Genomic DNA, 1,845 nt, shown 5'->3' on the forward strand with positions numbered 1-1,845 from the left:
AGCCCAAGGACGTACATTGTCAGCCTTATTAAGTTCTTTCCATTTTTGTTTTGTTTTTATATCGTGGGTAACATCAATTACGAACTATTTCAATCAATATTTACATAAATAATAAGTTGTATTGATTTATTATATATAAATATCTACCACAACTGAATAGCAGAGATAATTTAAAACCTTGTACGATAAAATAAAAAATTCAATATTTCATTGAATAATTGTCCTTGAGCTACATTATAGGTATTACTAATCCCTTAGACTGGGTGGGTCATAAGAAATAACTTAAATTAATATTAACATAACCGAAAGATATAACATAAACTCTAAAACTCATAAGCTGAATGTCACGTGGACGTCCACTGAAGTGATGCATCTGGATCAAAGAGGTTGGACCTAAACTGCAAATACATTGTCATAAAAATGAATCACATTAATTAATATAATCAAAGTTTAAGAACTAGGGTTTATATATATATATATATATTAATTATTAAACAAAATATAATTTACCCCGAGCTTAGACTTCCCAGGGCAGTCCGGACAGGGCTTGCAATTCACCCACATATTATTAGTTCCCGTATCAATCTGAACATGTAATTTCCTTGGAGGAGACCCAAGTCTAATTGTTGTGTAATATAACCTGTATTAATTAATGTAATAATTAGAAGATATCATATAATTATTATTAAATATTAACAATTAATCCATACCCGCCAATATAGGGGTCACGGAATGTTCCCGAGAGCGTGATCTTTGGAATGCCTCCAAACAAGATATGATCACGATATCTGAGCGGCAACGGCTCCTCGGCGTGGTGGTGGTGTTGGTGCGTAGAAACGACCTTATCTATAGTAAGAATTCTGTGTCCGACCTGGTGGAGGTGCGCAGAAACAACCTTAACTATAGTTAGAACTATGTGTCCCACCTGGTGGTGGTGCGCAGAAACAACCTTATCTATAGTTAGAACACTGTGTCCGACCGTGGTGTAGCCCGCTAAGAACATTGCGGCTAAAAGAACCACTAAAACCAATACAAATCTTCTGAACATTTTAATTACTTAAGAGAGAAGGATGGTGTGAGTGAATGAGTGATTCAAACAAAGGTCCTAATTTTATACTAAAATTTTAAGGTCTTGTTTGATAAGAGTTCATAAATAATTTACTATTCTCAAAATTATTTTTTATCAATTAAATCAAATAAGTTATCAACTAAAATATTAAAATTATTGTTAAATACTAATACTCTTAATTCTTTCATTAATAATTTAATTTTTCATAATTTTATATCAAATAAAATTATATAAATAATCAAATCCAAATCAGACTTAAAGAATGAGTATTTGTCATCATAGAGAAAGAATTATTAATTATTATTATTACTATTATAATTATAATTATATCAATTAAAACAAGAAATAAATGTGACAATGAAATGAAAATGTACCAAAAAAACAGGCAAAGTTGGTTTCTTTTTCTTTTTACTTTTTTCTTTAGAAAGTAATTTTTAATTTAACAAATATTTATATATATTACTTTAACTGATCCTGCCTAAAGAAAAAGCATAAGAGCTTCCCAATTAATTTGAAAAGATATGATAGAGTATGAATTTCTTTTACTATAGTTTAAATAATTATAATTATAATAGTAATAATAATTAATAATTCTAAAGACATGTGAATGATAAAAAATCTTAATTTAGAAAAGCATATATATATATATAAGTACAAATAAATAAGAAAAAATAACTGTCATAATTAATAAAAACCCAATTTTGAATATTGGTACTAGTTAGGATTATTTGAAAATATTTAATAAAATTATTTTCTCACTTAAACGTCTTTTGTGT

At 27.9% G+C, this 1,845-nt stretch overlaps 1 protein-coding gene across 2 annotated transcripts; it reads right to left on the bottom strand.

Annotated features, from left to right (window-relative positions):
- Positions 1 to 226: 226 nt before the first annotated feature.
- On the bottom strand, positions 227 to 1,067 carry LOC124918170 (aspartic proteinase 36-like). Of its 2 annotated transcripts, none has more exons than XM_047458379.1 (3): positions 711 to 1,067; positions 511 to 640; positions 227 to 393 (listed from the first exon to the last, which is right to left on the bottom strand). In XM_047458379.1, the coding sequence occupies exons 1-3, from the start codon at positions 1,046 to 1,048 to the stop codon at positions 379 to 381; spliced, it is 483 nt and encodes a 160-aa protein (XP_047314335.1). In that variant the 5' UTR covers positions 1,049 to 1,067; the 3' UTR covers positions 227 to 378. The 2 variants fall into 2 exon arrangements, with proteins under 2 accessions (XP_047314335.1, XP_047314334.1); XM_047458378.1 differs by having other exon boundaries at positions 227 to 398.
- Between the last annotated feature and the right edge of the window lie 778 nt (positions 1,068 to 1,845).

Source organism: Impatiens glandulifera, unplaced genomic scaffold (genome assembly GCF_907164915.1).
Source record: "Impatiens glandulifera unplaced genomic scaffold, dImpGla2.1, whole genome shotgun sequence".
Taxonomy (NCBI): domain Eukaryota; kingdom Viridiplantae; phylum Streptophyta; class Magnoliopsida; order Ericales; family Balsaminaceae; genus Impatiens; species Impatiens glandulifera.